At 48.3% G+C, this 17,500-nt stretch overlaps 1 protein-coding gene across 1 annotated transcript in view; it reads left to right on the top strand.

Moving 5' to 3' along the window:
• Positions 1-16,264, top strand: part of LOC132457844 (cadherin EGF LAG seven-pass G-type receptor 3-like) — a 71,442-nt gene extending 55,178 nt beyond the window's left edge. The window contains 11 exon segments of the mRNA XM_060052206.1: positions 1,567-1,750; positions 2,848-2,949; positions 3,222-3,316; positions 3,728-3,937; positions 8,588-8,786; positions 10,476-10,664; positions 11,165-11,345; positions 11,731-11,844; positions 11,846-11,893; positions 12,307-12,433; positions 15,477-16,264. Of these exon segments, the coding sequence (XP_059908189.1) occupies positions 1,567-1,750; positions 2,848-2,949; positions 3,222-3,316; positions 3,728-3,937; positions 8,588-8,786; positions 10,476-10,664; positions 11,165-11,345; positions 11,731-11,844; positions 11,846-11,893; positions 12,307-12,433; positions 15,477-15,686 (1,659 nt within the window). The 3' untranslated portion in view covers positions 15,687-16,264.
• Positions 16,265-17,500: the final 1,236 nt, after the last annotated feature.

Genomic DNA, 17,500 nt, shown 5'->3' with positions numbered 1-17,500 from the left:
CCCCTCTGGGATTTCCCCCGCCGGCAAAACATTCTCCCCATCTGTTGGCACCGTATGGGACAGTTGCATGGGTGAGGACCGACACCCCAGCCCCCATTAAACAGATAAACACTAGCACCTTTAATTCCCGTCCCAGTGGACGGGAATGAAAAAAGTTATGAAAAAAGAACTAACTCACAGCCGCCATTCAATCCATAACAACGGAAGTGTCTGAGTCAATTTGGACACAAATACATCTTGCTTTTATCGCCTTGTCTACTTCATATGCTCAAGTCTCACGGACCGCTTCATTTGAGATGCAGTGGTATTCCCCTCGGGGAAGGAATACGGTATTATTTTATTATGATGTAACGCTCCTGACAGCTACATTTTATATATACATATCTCCTACGGAGTGATATAGATTATACTGTGTAGCAGAGGGGTTTCATTAAAGTTCAATTCAAGCCAGCATCAGTTGCTGATATAACAGAGATGTGAATACAGATGGTTTTATTAAAACAAGTCTGCTGAAAATTGTTGGGTAATTGACAGATATTTTTCATGTTACAGGAATCTTTCATGCAACAGGAATAAGATCACAGAGATCTTTTCCTAAGAGTTGAAACTAATGTCTGGCTGGCTGACTGACTGACAGATTATTTGATTGATTGATTGGCCGACTGACAGATTCCCAAATGAAGCAAAAATATTTTCATTAGGAAAGTTGTCTAAAATAATATATATATTCATCAATACAACACTGACTTGGGGAGAACTGTCATTTCAATTAAAAAAAGATGACCCCATTTGCATACATGCCACCACAGGCATTCGTTTTCTCCACATGAAAGACCTGTCATGAATACTGCTGTTATGTCCTCTCTGTTCCACTGTGCCCTTTGGTGCCTTTAGCGATCAAACGTTGGCCAAAAGCGGTGGCTAAAAGCACCGTACAAGCCCAGCTACAGAACTCTGCGCCCAGTGGCTCACAAATAAATCCCAACACCCCTTCAGTCCAACAACATCCTCACACGCAGCAATCAGCACTTGAGGATGTAAATGAGCCTCTCGTGACGCCCCTCGCACTCAGCTGAAGTACGGACGTGTCTGCCTGTCTTTGTGGATGGATTACCAACCACCTGACAGGCTGTCCCCCCCCGTCTCTGTCTTGGTCGTTTCCCCTGTTTACCATTTGCCCTTTTATGGTCACGCCTTCGTACAATCAGGGCTCCCATGTCACTCTCCCCAAGAGAGGCCTGTGTGTGTGTGAATTTGCTATCAACGCTCCTCTAGGAGTAGAGATGGGGATGCATGGAGAACTTGTTCACACCGGCGCAAAAGCAGGCGTGAGTGCTCTATTCTATTTAAATCCCGGCACTCTGTCTTCACCGGTTTGTACTGGTGCATTGCCATGGCTGGTGACTGAATGGGCGTATCGTTAATTCTAATGCGAGGCACCTGTGTGTACTCAGATATGGCACGGGAAAGCGTCTCCTCTGCCAATACGGCCGTCAAGCCTGCCAACGCGTTTATTGTTGCTCATGTTTTATGAATTTATCTTCGTCTCTCCTCTCCCTCTCTCAGGAGTTTCACTATTGGCCCCGGGGAAGCGACTCCTGTCTGCCGTGCGACTGCTACCCGGTTGGCTCCTTCTCCAGGTCATGTGACCAGGAGGTGGGCCAGTGCCAATGCAGGCCCGGAGTGATTGGCCGACAGTGCAACGTGTGCGACAACCCGTTTGCCGAGGTCACCAATTCAGGCTGCGAAGGCAAGTGAATATAAAGATGGATCGATGTGTTCCAGCAATTAGCTGATTGAACGCATTGATTCGTTTTACGTCAAACTTTTGATTAGCATTTCGTTCGATATTTAGGGAAATTCCTATGATGTGTCTTGGACTTTACTTTATTTATGTCAAAGCCTGACGTTTTTTGCTTGGCAATTCCATGGCGTGTCTTATCTGTGTGTGTGTGTGTGTGTGTGTGTGTGTGTGTGTTGGCTCCCGCTTTGTCCGAATCAAACACTTGGCTTGCGCCTTAATTCCACAATCTCAAAAGTTGAGTGAAGAAAGTCAGCAACAGCCACCGCTCTGCTGCCAGAGATAAATCGCCTTTTTCCCCTCAAAATCACTTCCCGTCATCTGTGAGTGGTTTGTTTTCCTCACACAGCCGTGTTTCATTTCCCCCGCTCGCTTCAAATCAGCTGAAGAAATGTAACAACTCCCCATGTGGAGACTGTTTTCCGAAGGTTTTATTGAAAGAATTGAAAGATAAGAGTGATTGATGCTGTTAACGTCTTACTGAGGGTACTTCCCGGCTCCCTCGTCACTCGCTGTCTATCTGTCTTTGTCTCGACCGTCCCTCCCTCTCTCCTGCTTCATCCACCTCCTCCTTCTCTTCTCCTCTTTACTGTGCAATCTCTCTGCCTGACCAAACCCCCGATAATCACCGTCCTTACCACCCTCTCTGTCTACACTCTCTTTCTCTCTCTCTCTCTACCAAATTTATTTCTCACTCTTTCGCTCTCTCGATCTCTCTGGCAACTCTCTCTCTTCCTCTCTCGCTCTCTCCGTCCACCCTCTATGTCCGCCCTCTCTGTCTTCTCTCTCTTTCTCACTACTTTTTCTGTCTATTCTGTGTGTGTGTGTGTGTGTGTCTCTCTGTGACTCTCTCTCGCTCTTGCTTTCTCAATCTCTCTGTCCACCCTCTCTCTCTCTCTCTTGACCCTCTCCACCCTCTCTCTGTCTCTTTTTTTCTCTCTATCTCTCCATGCTCCTAGAAATCCCTCACCAATTCGTGTTTGACCATCCAAGTTCTTTCTGGTCTTTTGAGTAATATCAAGTCGCTCTCTCTTTTCTCTCTGCAGTGATCTATGACGGTTGTCCCAAGACCATCACGCTGAGCATCTGGTGGCCAAGGACCAAGTTCAACCTGCCGGCCGTGGTGGCCTGTCCTAAAGGATCCATCGGTCTGTACAGACGCACGTACACACGCACACACACACACACAAACCTGTGGGCTCATTCAGACCCGCAGCCGTAAACCTACCTACCTGCCTACAGAAATAAATAAAGCCAAGCAAAAAGTACCAAGAGAATAACACACTCAGAATATAACGCCCCGTTCGTTATAATGTCCGAAGTTATGGCTCTGACTTCCGTGTGTCTGAGAAGCATCACCGTATCCCCAGAGAGACGTGTGTCTGTAACCCTTCTCCTGTCCCCCCCCCCGGCCCTCCAGGCGCTGCCATCAGACACTGTGACCAGGAGAGGGGCTGGCTGGAGCCGGACCTGTACAACTGCACCTCTCCCCCCTTCGTGGAGCTCAACATCCCCGTATGTACACCGTCGACTGCAGCACACCACACCCTGCACACCATGTCTTTACAATTACCCCTGCTAACGGTGATAACCAGGGTACCATAGCCCAGACTGATGTAACATACCCATGCCGTTAGTAATAGTATAATTACTATTAGTACTAACTTCTTATAGTGATAAAACTGTTGCTATACTGATTCCATCTTTAATGCTAACTCAATAACGCCATGGTTTGATTACGTGTGAAATCCAATATGTGCTCCCAACCAATGAGAATGAAAAAGTGTTGCAGACCGATTAGTCTTTAACCCCAATTTTATCGCCTCGGTTCTCAATTATCGTTACAAATACACTCTTTTTTGGGTAATTTGCTTTTTAATGCCCCTTTTAAAATATGTGTTTGTGTGTGTGTGTGTGTGTGTGTAGCTGGAGTCCCTGGAGCGCAACGAGACGGAGCTGAGCACCATCGTGGAGAAGAAGCTGGCCCACCAGCTGCGCGATGTCACCGAGGCCACGTCCCGTCTCTACGGCAACGACCTGCAGATCGCCGAGCGGCTGCTGTCCCGCCTCCTGGCGTTCGAGACGCAGCAGACGGGCTTCGGACTCACGGCCACGCAGGACGCCCACTTCAACGAGGTGCGTGTGGAACGAACTTCTGGAAACGTTTCAGGAACTCTCCATCAGTCCAGGTCCGGAAGGTTCCTGCCGTGGTTTTGCTCCAACCAAAGTTTTGTGCTACAGTGGAACACGGAAGGTTCTAGTAGTACTTCCTTGGCTTTTGCTCCGACTAGGGTCATAGTGAGGAGTCGGTTGACTGTGTTGTTTATTATGTAGAATATTCCGGAACATGTTGCCTGGTCTTAGCTCTCCTCAGTGATGAGTGGTGGGGGATTCGGTTGTCGGTTTGAGTCCATTCCATGAACTGTTCAATTCCTGCCATGATTTTGCTCCAACTGAGGGTGGGGTAGACGGTTGTGGTCAAGCATTGCTTCAGTTTCGTAATTAGACGTATAATCTACGTTTGTAAAAAGCATCATACAACAGTTTCTACAAGAAATAACAGTTTGTACACAACCGTTCAAACCTGTACACCTTTACTTTACAGCACACTTCACAGTTCGCCACAAAATAACAGATTGAAAGTAAGGTGTTTCATCGCTGTCAGAGTGCCTGACCGTGAGTGGCATTTGATTAACTGTCGCTCCCACGGATGTTCCCTTCCTTCCTCCCCACCGTCCATACGTCTCCAGGACAACGTCCTGTCCATGAGATACCAGAGTGAGTCACCAACACGCTGCTATCGCCCAGCAGTCATAAAGTGTCAGCAGCGTCCTCCCCCTCCCCCCCCCCCCCCCCCCCCCCCACCAGGGGTGGGTGTAGCGTGACACCCTGAGCATCAGTGGCTGACGATGGCCCCCGGTGACGCGGCAGAACAATGGGAGATATTTTCCAATTGTTCCATTTTTTTTTTTTTTTACCTAAGGCTGTCTGTACTGTTGCCATGGCAACTGGGCAACAGCACCAGCGATTTAATTCGACATGTCATCTGACAGTATAACAGAAAAGCTTTTTTTTTTTTTTTTTTTTTTTCATTAACCTAAGGGTTTCCCTCTCCTGGCCGTCTGAGCGGGGGAAGGAGGTACTTTGAGCTACATGCTAGTGGTTAAAACATGCTCTGATTAAAACTGTGACACAAGTAAACCTCGGCTATATTGTATCATCCGATATGAAGCACTACGTCCGGCGTGTTCACTTTAGCTTCGTCTGGCTTCTTTTGAAATTGAAAGGTGACAATATAATCCCCTTGGACCCTGGTATTTCTAGTGTTAGTGTTAGGTGTTCCTTAGGGTCTATTGAGCTGCCATGGGCCTGATTCACCCTGGTCATCTGGGCTAAGATGGCTGGGAATGTTCTAGTAAAGAGCTTTAATAATGTACTCCTTTATTTTAAGAAGGAGTAGTAGTATTGGTAGTAGTAGTAGTAATAGAAGTAGCTTTTGTCAAAGTCGTACTAATTTATCTTTGTCGCAAGAGTAATACATTGCAATATGGAGAATGATTATATTACCATAATTTGCTCTGAATATTTTAGCAGATAGAACCAGATAAAACAGACTGTTATGATGGAGGCATTTCTGCTCCATCACTTATGATGCTACAGTTATCCTTCGAAAGATACACGTTGCCATAGAAACAGAGTAATGGAATCCCCCTTGCAGTTTGTGGCACATTTAGTATTTTAAAATATGTGTTGTTTGCCTTTGTACGTCTATTTCCTCTAATAATAAAATATACTATTACTTTCTCTATTATAATACTATATAACCTTTTACTACTATAAGCACACCAGCTGGTGCTACCACTGAGCACATCACTTCTAATGACATTAGTAATGAAATAATTATTATATGATATCATATTTAATTTCCTTCTGTATTCCTCTGGCCGGTTATGGCCTGATTTATTGCCTGAAGCCCTGAGGGTTTAAATCTTGACGATACGGGTCTGGATTTATGAGATCGATACGGTTTCATTGGCTAACCCGTTGCTAAGGCAACCCATCACTGACTCCTTTCGTGAGTAAAAAGCTCAGTCGGATTCCATTGAACGGCTTTGCCTCATCAAAAAAGAAAAACAGGACTGCTACGAAGATCAATAGTGTTTTGATGTTATTGGTTTGTTGTCGCCGGTGGAACGCTGTGTCGTTGGCAAATAACCCTAATGGAACAGAATCCCAACTGTTGCTCATAGCCAACCCCACTTTAGCCCATGAATGGAGTATGGGTGGCTGGGCGTTACCATAGCAACGCACGATCGGAATCCGAGTCACACAGCAGCAAAAATCAAAAAGACAGGAATAATGAAAGAGAGCCCCTGAATCATCTTTCTTCAAAGAGCAGCACATAAGGGGCCTCCGACGGCAGGTAACCATAGTAATGCAGCGGTCGTCATGGGAACCCCGGAGCCACTGATGAGCGACGGGGAGCGGCGGGATTTGATGTGGGACGCGGTAGACGCTGGGAACGTGACGGTAGGGGGCCTCCAGTGGTGGTGGACGACTGATCGCCTCGTCCAGACCTCTCATCTGGTTTCAACAGCGGAGCCTTTGAGGCAGATTACGGCAGGTTAGGTGGTGCTGCTGGGATTCACTGAACACAGCGTTAAGTCTTTGGACTCATCGCCCAGATTTCCACATAAAACAAGACACATTTTATTTGAACAGAAACTATTTTGACAACGTCCTTGGACCGTAAGACCGAGGAAATACTCGTACTAAGCTTCTTAGATACACGAAAATACCTACTTTATTCACCCCAGAGGGGAAGTTATAGATATGCTTACAATTAATATAACTCATTATTGGGGCTTTCAAGGGTTGAAACAGAATGTGTTTGCATCCCCCCCCTTCTAGCTCGCTTACTATGTCAACCAGTTGGCAATGGATTCAATTTAAAACAAACAAACAAACAAAAACAACAGAGACCATCGTAATCCATCCCTCGTCCAGCCGTTCTCACTGTATTTAGACATCCTCCCTGCTGCTCGTCTGAAACACTCCCTCTCGCGCTATACCTCGGAGAGAGACACGGGCCATCTGCACACACAGAGCAGAGATAATGTGTTGGCTAAGCTAACACGCTGCCATCTTTCTGTTTGGACAGCGCAGTCATTCATTTTAAGATGTTTACACGAGACGACGGCAATTATTTAAGAAATGTAATCCTCGAAAAACTCTATGGAATGAGAAGGGAATGGGTTTTAATACAGCCACTATTCAAATACACTTGGAAACGGCGTCCACATGGCGCTTTGAACAAGAGCTTGTTCCCTTCTTGTTTTGTGTTGCGTCTGTGTTGATGCGCATGATGACAATCTGCTAAAGTTGATATGATAACGAATAGCTCATTTTGTCTCCCGTCTGTTGGCTAACCAGAATTCTGTTCTAAATAATTCAAGAAAAGGTTGTTTTTCATCATAATCTTGTAGCTGTCAAGAACATCATATATAGAATGCAGCCTCCCTGATGACACGTCTACAATGTCTCTTCCGTTTGCATTATGGCTAGGTGCAGGTCTAGCTCCATAAACCCTTTAACCACATCACTTTGAGCAGCCCTTTCTCTTGCTGGCTTTATCCTCTGAAGATATTCATCTTCCTCTCCCTCTTACTAGCTTCCTGTGTGGTTTTGTGCCGATCTTGTACAGGAAGCAAAGCCCTTCAGCTCGCCCCGGGCCTGAATCTAAAATGACACTGAACTCGTCTTCATTTAACCTCTCCTCCTCTCCAGGTCTTGTTTTTTTTGTACGCCTGCACTGTGGTCCATGTGCACGGTGCTGATGGGCATGCTGCTGATGTGCACGTGCACAGGGCTGATGTGCACGTGCACAGGGCTGATGTGCACGTGCACAGGGCTGATGTGCACGTGCACAGGGCTGATGTGCACGTGCCCGGAGCTGATGTACCCAGAGAAGTTTTAGTGTGACGAGGGGGAACAGCCGGTGGCATTTCTAACTGTGGGAGCAGCTACGATGTTTAGTTTTTAAATCAAACTAATAGGACTTGAGGCACCAAACATAATTTCTCTCGCTCTCGCTCTCGCTCTCTCGCTCTCTCTCTCTCTCTTCCCCCCCCCCCTGTCTGGATGAATGATCCTCTCTTTAGCTCTCTCTCCTCCTGTCTATTGTTGTGAAGGACGCATCCTGACAGGTCACGATCCCCGCCCAAGACGTGCTGAACCACTTTAGTGCCCTGCTACAGTGTTCTATCTATGCCTTGCGCTCTCTCGCTCTCTCTCTCTCCTCTCTCGCTCTCTCGCTCTCTCTCTCTCGCTCGCTCTCTCTCTTTTTGCCGTCGTTGTTCGACAGTTTGTTTCTTACTCTGTCATCCGGAACAATCTATGAGGCAGGAGTCCATGACTGAGGCTAACCTTGTGCTGCTTTGAAATAAATGGCCAACAACCCACCACAACCCTGTCATTCATGAAGTGTTTACCGCGTGTTTCTCTTTGAGTCGGTGCGGTTGGGTTAACTGGATGTACGGCATAAACGCTGAATGGAACTGTTGTTTAATCCGTGAAACACGATTCAAAGTCTTTGGTTGTGTTTTCTTTCTTCTCAACCTCGCTTTATACACTATTACATTTAAAGCGCACAACGTCTTTCAGGATTCGATTGATCGTTTCATTGTGTTTCTGACATTAAGCGCATTGAACTGCACGTTGTTTACATGAGGTGCGCCGTACAAATGAGGTTGAACTAATATGCGTTGGATTCCCCCGGCCTTCCAGAACATTCTCCGCGGCTGCAGCGGCGTGCTGGGGGCGGACACGGCCGGGCTGTGGCGCGCCCTGGCCCAGAACCAGAACCACCCGCTGGCCGGGGGCCCCGGGGGGCTGGCGGAGCTCCTGGAGCAGTACGCCCAGACCCTGGCCCAGAACATGAAGCTGACCTACCTCAACCCCGTGGCCTTAGTGGCCCCCAACATAGGTGAGTGTGGCCCTGTGGCCCCCGATAGTGGTGAGTGTGGCCCTGTGGCCCCCGACATAGGTGAGGGTGGTCCTAGTGGCTCCCAACATAGGTGAGCGTGGCCCTATGGCCCCCAACATAGGAGAGCTTGACCATACTGGCCCTAGGGGCCCCCAACATAGGTGAGGGTGGCCCCCAACATAGGGGAGTGTGACAGAGTGGATATTATGGGGGACCATAGAGATATGCACGGATACAAAATCACCTGCAGAGGAATATTACAGGTGTGGGACCACACACACGTACACCCAGCCAACATACATCACCGACACATACAGATGGAAAAACACACGGACACACGCAGAAAACACCCATACACACTGTGTGTATGTGTCAACGACACGCGTGACCCACAAATACAAAAAACACATTCACACATAAAATATGAGAATGAAACCACACACACACAGACACACGCAATCACCCACACACAGGGAACACAAAATCAAGCACACATTTGCATCGAAACGAAAATACACGCACAGACACACATATCGGAAAGAAAACACACACACACACACACACACACACACACACACACACACACACACACACACACACACACACACACACACACACACACACACACACACACACACACACACGCCGACACTCTAATCCCACATTAACACACGCCATACCATAAAGTCCTATTATCGGTGATTTAAAGCAGCCCGCACAATCTTAATCCTCCCAAATTAAAGCGGGGCTCCTTCCCTTGACTCATTGCTGTGAAAGCAGTTTAAGTGTACTGATGTTAATCCTGTAGCGAGACAACGCAGCGCAAATGAAGACGTTCACCAGACGCTACTGTGGGCTCCAGGCAGCCAGACGCAATCGCTGCCGACTTCACACACCCACACACACATAAACAGTCGTCCACCAGCCCACACACGCTCACACACACAGTGAACACCCCACACACAGATATAAACACGCAGTCACCAGCCCACACGCGGTGAACACCACACACATACACGCATTCACCAGCCCACACCGGCACACGCTCACACACACACACACACACACACACACACACACGCTCACACACACACACACACACACACACACACACACACACACACACGCACACGCACACACACACTGACTCCTCCGCGGCCTCCTCAGCCTCTCTGTATGTGAGTTTGGTTTCTATTTGTATCCCAAGAAGCTCCAGTATATCTGAACACCTCTCTCCTCAACACACACACACACACATTAGATCCACGTTCCCCCTAGAGCTGAGGGTTCTACCTGATGGTTCTGACTCATGAACTCATCTTAATGATGTCTGGGTGTGAGTGAGCGATGAGCTTTCTTGTTCTTTGTAATTATTGAACACTGATCGTGTGGCATTTTCATGATCTTCTTCTTTGTGTGTGCATGTGTGTGTTTCTACATGGGTATGGATGTGTGTTCCTGGTCTACGTGTGTGGTTGGGTGCCTGTGTGTGTGTGTGTGTGTTATTTACGTGTGTGTGTGTGTGTTTCTTCATGTGTGAGTGCTTGTTTCTACATGTGTGTGTGCATTTTGCTACGTGTGTGTGTGTGTGTGTGTGTGTGTGTGTGTGTGTGTGTGTGTGTGTGTGTGTGTGTGTGTGTGTGTGTGTGTGTGTGTGTGTGTGTGTGTGTGTCCTCCTTTGTCCTGCAGTGATGAACCTGGACCGCGTGGAGAACCACACCCACGTGCGCCGGCGTTTCCCCCGCTACCACGCCCCTCTGTTCCGCGGCCAGGCCCTGTGGGACCCCCACACCCACGTGGTGCTGCCCCCTGCTGCCCTGGTGCCGCAACGACACCAGCAGCACAGCTGGAAGGAGAGGGAGCGCATGGAGAAAGAGCGTACGTGCACGTGAACCCACAGCCGTATACTCTGACACTCGCGGAATGGAACACACACACACATACGCCCTCATATAGAGGCACATTTATACAAATAGACACACACACACACACACACACACACACACACACACACACACACACACACACACACACACACACACACACACACACACACACACACACAGAAACTCACGGTCTCGCACAAAATTCACACACCTCATATAGAGGCACATATATGCAAATAGTCACACATTTGTACAAAAACATACACGTGTAAAGACACACATACATACACACATACTTACACACATTCATACAAACACACACACACACACATACACACACATCTGTGTTTCTTGGCAACTCCCATTCTGGGAACAAATATGGTAAACATCCCATTTATCATCCATATCTTAAAATAGATCCCCCTCACTTGTCAGGAGCGGTTTACCTGTGATCTAGTTTCTGCATCTCTGTGACTCTGGTTTCATCTACAGTTCCCCTGAGCGTCGCTCCCGCCCCCGTCAGCGTCTCAGCCAATCAGACGGTGGAGTACGCCGCGGCCAGGCGCGCTGTTTCACTGCCCGAGCCGCCAATCACCATCGTGATCCTGCTGATCTACCGCAGCCTGGGGTCCGCCCTCCCTCCGAAGTACCACACTGACCGCCGGGGCGTCAGGTAGGACACACCCCCACCAACCCCACCACCACTACGACTACTGCCACTGGTAGAGAGGGAAGGGAGGAAGGGAGGGAGGAAGGAAGGAAGGAAGGAAGGAAGGAAATAGGAATAAAAAGATGCATACATTGCTTTCTTTCTATCAATCTTTCAATCCTGCTTTCTATATGTATTTTTTTATGCAGTATAAAAATAATGTTGTAGTATAATAGCGTATATCTATCTCACTGTCTGTCCGTCTCTCTCTCTCTCTGTCTCTCCGTCTCTCTCCATCTTCCCCTCTCCCTCACCCCCTCACCTGGTTTCCTAGTAACTGCCCACAGTGCTCGCCGTCTAACTTAGTGTCTGTTTGCCCCCCCCCCCCCCCCCCCCCCCCCCCTCCCAGATTGCCCAGACATCCAGTAATGAACTCCCCAGTGGTCAGCGTGTCCGTGTATAACAACCAGACCTTTGTGGGCGGGCACTTGGACCAGCCCCTCCTATTGGAGTTCAAGCTCCTCGGCCAATCGCAGCAAGCCTCTTTGTGTGCAGTGGAATCACAGCAGCACGTGAGTGGATTAGCTGTGATAGTAGCTGCTGGTGCAGAATTGTATTGATTCACAGAAATAAGAATTAACCCTATGTTTCTGTGTGTCTTTCTGCCTCTGTCTCTCTCTCTCTCTGTGTGTGTGTGTGTGTGTGTGTGTGTGTGTGTGTGTGTGTGTGTGTGTTTGTGCCTCTCTTCTTTTTCTTTCTCTCTCTCACTCTTTGTGTGTCACCCTCTCTCCATCTCTTTCTGTCGCTCTCTCTGCATCTCCCTCTCTCTCCGTGTCTTTTTCCTTCTCTCACGCTCTGTCTCCATGTCTCTCTCTCTCATTCTCTCTGTCTCCACGTCTCTCTCTCATTCTCTCTCTGTCTCCATGTCTTTTACTCTCTCTCTCTCCCTCTCTCTCTCTCTCTCCCTCTCTCCCTCCCCCTCCAGGTCTGAGTCGGGGGGTTGCTGGACGGTGCGGGACTGCATAGTGGTGTACAGGAACATGTCCCACGTCCGCTGTCAGTGCCACCGGCTGGGAACCTTCGCGGTGCTGATGGACAGCTCCCACAGAGAGGTCAGTAGCGCGACGAGACACACAGGGTGGCTCCACAGGCAGGCTGTTTATCGTCTACATCCAGTCTACTGAAGCGCCATCACCGTTCACTCACTTCCCGTGAGCTCCGCACGTCAGTTAACGTTGCCCCCGGAATGAGGCGAACAAAGACAACGATGGAGAAGCATTTCATGTTGTGACAAAGCGAATATCGGGAACACTGACAACAGGCAGTCGCTGATATTTCTTGTATGAAGCCACAACTGCGTTGGCTTCTCCCCCCAACCGTCCCCGACGATACACCGCTCCGACGGAAGTCCCGCCCTGTTGGAAGTCCCGTCCGATCGGAAGTCTCGTCCGATCGGAAGTCCCGTCCGATCGGAAGTCTCGTCCGATCGGAAGTCTCGTCCGATCGGAAGTCTCGTCCGATCGGAAGTCCCGCCCTCGTTCGGCCATGCAGGACCATGGGAAGCGTCTCCTTCCAGGCGCTCCGATGGGAAGCCCCTGAGGTCGATGGTGCTCCGCATGTGGCTCCGGAGCCCCTTGTGGGCCCCAAGGGCTGTTTTAAGGGGTCCCCCCTGGGGGGTTAAGGGGGAGTACCTGAGGAAAACCTGCATGGAAGCTCGGGAAGGGATGGGAAACCGTCTAATGTTAACTGTGAATCAGCCACACTGAGGAAAGTGAGTGTTGTGGTGGACGAGGGCGGGATCTGTCTTATACATGTCTCTAGATGTAAGGCGAAAGCTTTTCCCTTCATCGCATCAAAGTCGATATCTTCCTTTGAAAAGGATGGATGTATATATAACCTCTATACCTTCGCTGTTCCAATTGTTGCATTATTCAGCACATAGACCTGTTAGCGTTTGGCCTTTGCTTCAACCCTCGTGAAATATATAGCGCAAATACCTTTTTACGTCAGTATGAAAGGTTGCGCAGTCTGACATTTTCCAAAGGGAGGATCATAAATCATTCCCATGAGCCCTCTGGGTTGGAGGTCTTGAAGGCTGGAGACTTTAAACAGCTTGTTGAAATTCTCAAGGTCCTGTTTTGAATCCCCCCCCCCCCCTCCCACAGAGTTGATAGAAGGGCAGTTTCATCCGCTCTGAACATAAAACATGACACATCGGCTCTAATCTGTGCTGCTCCAGTGCATCTTCTTAAGCATCTTTTAGGACGGGGTTTGATATGCGGCCAAATCTGAGGATATTGATATTTTAATTGACGTTTATTGTCTGAAGGCGGTTGCTGTCTTACAAATGTGTATAAACCCCGCCAGATATCAGTGGGATGCCAGCTTTAGCCTGCCGTTTAGTGCTGGGCTAAAATTAATTGTTGGTATTATGAGACGTCTCAACCATGAGCTCTCTCTCGCTCGCTCGCTCTCTCTCTCTCGCTCTCGCTTGCTCTCGCTCTCGCTCTCTCTCTCTCTTGCTCGCTCTCTCGCTTTATTGGAGTCGGAAACAAACGTTTACATTGCCAAATCAGGTGAAAAGTGAAGCTGAAAATGATGAACGAAGTCAAATATAAAAAGTTAAATGCAGGATATAAATTTACATTCAAAGAGTAGAATATTAAATACTAAATAAATCTCTCTCTCTCTCTCTCTCCCCCTCCCTCCCTCCCTCTGCGGTATTCTCCATCGTCTGCGGCACTCTCCATCGTCTTGCTTTAGCCCTCATATCTAGCTCCATTCAAATGTCGGAGTTCACCTCCGTCTCCCACTCGTTCACCTCATTCTTTGTCCCTCTCAACTCAATTAAACTGTTGTGCTGCATGAAAATTATATTGCTGAAGGAAACACAAATGTGCAGACGTTTTCCTGATAGGGATTACCGTGGTGTGTAAACTATTGCATCCCAGACACTGTCTTCGTTATCAAAGATAGAAATGCCTATAAAATAATACTCCTCTCACACTTGCCCTCCTTGCAATCAATCTCTCTCTCTCTTGCTCTCTCGCTGTCGTTCTCTTGCTCTCTCGCTGTCGCTCTCTCGCGCTCTATCTCTTCCCACGCTACACTGCCACCCCTGTGTATTCTGAATTTCTCACCCTCTCTTTCTATCACCAACTTCTCTCTCTCTCTCTCTCTCTCTCTCTCTCGCTCTCTCTCTCTCTTGCTACATACCATATATTCTAATCCACGTGTCAAACATCATCCCACCCGACCGTCAGCCAGGTATCTCTATAAGTTACGTCCCCACCCGCCAGCCCTGCTTTTACCTCCCTCCTGGGACATCTCTGCTGTCAGCGTTGACACACTTCCTCCCCGCCCTCTCCCTCTCCTGTCACTCTCACTTTAACTGGATTCAGTCGGGTTGCTCTGGGTTCTGTTCACTGCACTTCCGTACCAATTTTAATAACTAATAGTATCGCTGTATTCTTTCTCCCTCTAACTCTCTGTCCGTGTAGAATATTCTGTTTATATATATATATATACTGTATAACTAAACCTGCCAATCCTTTCCTATTAATATAACTGTATTCTCTCTCTCTCTAACTCTTGTGTGTAGAAAACCCACTATATATGTTACTAAGCCTGGCAATCAATCCAGTCATATAACTGTACTCACTCCCTCTCTAACTCTCTCTTTCTGGGTGGAGAACCCCCTTTATACAGTATATAACTAAACCTGTTCATATATATTGACAGTTTACCTATATTTACATACATATATATAAACCTGCCAATCATTTCATAGTTATAGAACTGTTTTCTCTCTTTCTATAGAACCCCCTATATATATAAACCTGCCAATAATTTCATAGTTATGGAACTGTTTTCTAACTCTCTCTTTGTATAGAACACCCTATATACTGTGTGTATAGAACACCCTATATACTGTGTGTATGTGTGTATATATATATATATATATATATATATATATATATATATATATATATATATATATATATATATATATATATATATATATATATATAAACCTGCCATAGTTATGGAACTGTTTTCTAACTCTCTGTCTGTGTATAGCACCCCCTATATATATACATAACTAAACCTGCCGATAACCTCCTCCTCACACAACCCCCCCCCCCCCCTGAGCAGCAGCTGGAGGGGGACCTGGAGACCCTGGCGGTGGTGAGCTACGCGGCGCTGGTGGTGTCCATGCTGGCCCTGCTGCTCACCGTGCTGCTGCTGTCCTGCCTGCGCGGCCTCAAGTCCAACACGCGCAGCATCCACTCCAACATGGCCGCCGCCGCGCTGCTCTCCCAGCTCGTCTTCCTGCTGGCATCAACCAGACCGAGCAGCAGGTGAGGGGCGGGGGGTCTGTGGGGGGGTGTGTGTGTGTGTGTGGGGGGGTGTGTGTGTGTGTGGGGGGGGGGGCTTTTTATCTTGTATTTGATCATATCTATACGCATGTGATTGAGAGAGGGTGAACTAGAGAGAGGGCGTGGATGTGTGTGTGTGTGTGTGTGTGTGTGTGTGTGTGTGTGTGTGTGTGTGTGTGTGTGTGTGTGTGTGTGTGTGTGTGTGTGTGTGTGTGTGTGTGTGTGTGTGTGTGTGTGTGTGTGTGTGTGTGTGTGTGCACGCACACCCAGCATGAAATCGCGAGATGGCCGTTGACCCGGCATGTTTCACAGTACAGCGGTTTATTACAGAGACACAATCACAGCCGTTAAACCTCTACACCACACGAGCACTGTTACTACCCTGGGCTGCTCACAGTGTGTGTGTGTTTAATCAGATAGTTCTGTGTCTTCATGGACTATCTAATTGATATGCCGTGTGTGTGTGTGTGTGTGTGTGTGTGTGTGTGTGTGTGTGTGTGTGTGCGTTTAATCAGATAGTTCGGTGTCTTCATGGACTATCTAATTGATATGCTGTGTGTGTGTGTGCGTTTAATCAGATAGTTCTGTGTCTTCATGCACTATATAATTGAAATGCCGACTCTGTGTGTGACTCCGTGTGTGACTCCGTGTGTGACTCCGTGTGTGACTCCGTGTGTGACTCCGTGTGTGTGTGGGTGTACAGCAGTACCCTATTCCTCTCCCCCTCCCTCGTGGGAGGAATCACCAATTCTTTTTTAGTTGTCTTTTTCTATCCACCGTGATCCTCTCGGCTTTCAGCCCGGAAGCTTCTAGCGCTCCTGGTGGGGGGGGGGGGGGAGAGGGCTCCTCCGTGACCGTCTGGTTGTAATTGGCCGCAAGGGGAGAGGGTGGGGAGGGGGGGGGGGGCACGGGGACGCAGAGATCAGGGTCCTAGTGGAGGAAGAGCTTGGTGCTCCGTGTCCGCCCCTGGTCGCCGTGGCAACCAAATGAGATGCAAAACCAAGGATCCGGAGTGTTCCGGCTGATGTTCCCACATGGAGGCTCCTCAGCTTAGGCGTGGCTGTGATGTCTGGGGTGGGGGGGGGGGGTTTAAATGTCAAACAGACAACATGGGCGACTCGATGTGGGCGCCAGAGAGAGGCACAGTAGGGTGCCGTCGCTTGTCTGGCTGATTTGAATATGGAGGAGGGAAACAGGGGGTGAAATATAGACTTGCAGAGGCTTGCAGCAATTGTCGTTGGTTCTGCGCTGGATTGATAATGTTTCAAACCATTTATCGTTACCTTCGTCAAAATCACAAATGAATCCATTTGTGTGTTTAATTCGTTTACGGCGCATGTGAATAAGGGAACCCATTTACGCGGGGAACTGGCATTCACTAGAAATGTAGCCGCACACTGCAGTGATGTAGTCATGGCTGCCGCCGAAGCGACGTCAGCGGAGTCGGTTTAGCGTTCTTTTCGGGGCGACTCTTTCGAGTACCTGTTGATTGCATTCCCTTTAGATCGCTCCAATCAGGTGGTAAATCCCCTCGGACCTCTTATGGGCTCTCTGTTTTATCCCTCACGTTACGATGAGCAGCTTGAGCATCCGAAAGATCCAGTTAGCCTCCTCCGAAGCAAGTTCATGGTCCGTGTCTGTGATTACATCGTAACCTCCTGGCGTTATACTGCAGACCCCCTGGGGTATGGAGATGACAATAAAACTGTGTTTGTGTGTTACTTTATTTTCCAATTTCTTCATACTTCATGTTTTCTTTGCATTCATATTCTCTGTCTATGCTGTTCTCCCGTGACAATG

This window comes from Gadus macrocephalus, chromosome 1 (genome assembly GCF_031168955.1).
Source record: "Gadus macrocephalus chromosome 1, ASM3116895v1".
NCBI classification, from domain to species: Eukaryota; Metazoa; Chordata; class Actinopteri; order Gadiformes; family Gadidae; genus Gadus; species Gadus macrocephalus.
Note: the sequence above shows the minus strand (reverse complement) of the source record. Positions and strands in the feature narration are given on the sequence as shown.